Here is a 1,515-nt window from a genome sequence, read left to right on the forward strand (position 1 = left end):
TGACTTGACTCGACCGAATAGTCTACACCAGTCGCGGGGAGAGTCGATGCTGGTGACACGACTACGACTGCATCACCAACACCATCTACATACCCACCCATCACCATGCCTCTCTCCATCTCATCATCATGACAGACGACTTCCAAAGGCCTCGGCCGTCGCCTTGGGGCATGTGGAACATCTTTAAGGAGGGATAGAGTTGCACTTGGGGCCAGCCTGAACGACAACCTCCTTGGCCACAGTTGAGCATCTTTAAAAACTCGTTCTCGTCCCCACCATAAGGCTCCGAAAGAAAATCCGTCGACGCCCATCCATCTGAAGCTCCCAAACGCTGCCCCTGAGTTACTTCCAAGCTCCATCATCCCTCCCTGACCTATGCAGGACTATCTCAATATTCAGCATCCTATCCACTCCGCTGCCCTCTACTCTTCTAGTAGAAGAGGGTAGTAGAAGACTTCTACTACCCTCCTCTTCTACTCTATCCTGGACACACTGGGATGAACCACTCGCCATCAATTACGCGGGCTGCCGACAATACACTACGTCCATTACTCTCCAGCCATCACGAGCCCCTATTGTCGAATATCCCTTATTGACGACTCGACCCAATAGAATAAGCTACTAAGACCATCGTCTTCGTCTTCCACTTAACAACCGAACAATACTCATTGTTTTCGGCACAGTAATGTACTATTTATGAAGTCGACGTCTCTCGTTGCTTCCCTGCTCTTTAGATGGCACTCCCCTTAGTTCAAGGGCAGGTACTGGTATCTCTCGTCCGGCGCGAACCTACCTCGGTGGTCAAATCGCTCACCAGGAACACCGGTCACATTCAAGGCCTCAGTTTGAGCTCCACTTTCCTCCAACTCCATCTTGCCATCTGTTGAAGTGGCCTTGTCTTAAGTATCGTCCAATCGATCACCATGGCGTGTCACACGCCGCGTGTGCGATAGTGCTCTTCTGTTGATCAATTCCAACCAGGGGTATTGAGATAACACAAGTATAGCCAAGATAGGGTAGGTGCAAGATAGGATAGGTCTCGTATCAAGTACACCGAAATAAGGAAATAACTTTGTGCCACAGCTAACGAACAAAATAGCTATTCTACTACTAAGAACAGCAAGATTTCAAGATCTCAAGAGATCAATAGGCACAGACAACACTCCGGGGCCACAGACTACACATCAATGCGCTTCAAATTGCCAATATACTCAAAGAAAGGCTGGGAGCGTAAAGGATCACTGGAGATAGCAGCCACTTGACCACGAATCGAAATGACTTTATAGACAGTAGCATTCCAGTAGGGATCCAGCTTGTTACGGTTATAGTTATACCTTAACACAGAATCGCCAATCTTAAGAGTATCAAAATTACTACGAAGCACAGACTCGTCAGCTAATACTTTTCTAGAACGGAGTGTAGCATCTAAGTTTTCAGCATCAACTGTAACCCACTGAGAGTCTTCAGTCAGCCTTCTGGAATATATCATAACCATCTCTTCCAGCTCATCATTCG

The 1,515-nt window shown here is 47.5% G+C and overlaps 1 protein-coding gene across 1 annotated transcript in view; it reads right to left on the reverse strand.

The window, feature by feature from the left end:
- Nucleotides 1-1,177: 1,177 nt before the first annotated feature.
- Nucleotides 1,178-1,515, reverse strand: part of Pmar_PMAR006764 (hypothetical protein) — a gene marked incomplete at both ends in the record, with an annotated part of 776 nt that continues 438 nt past the window's right edge. The window contains one exon of the mRNA XM_002788030.1: nt 1,178-1,354. Within this exon, the coding sequence (XP_002788076.1) occupies nt 1,178-1,354 (177 nt within the window). The remainder of the gene's footprint in view (nt 1,355-1,515) is intronic.

The sequence above is a fragment of the Perkinsus marinus genome, assembly GCF_000006405.1.
Source record: "Perkinsus marinus ATCC 50983 genomic scaffold scf_1104296928836, whole genome shotgun sequence".
NCBI lineage: Eukaryota > Perkinsozoa > Perkinsida > Perkinsidae > Perkinsus > Perkinsus marinus.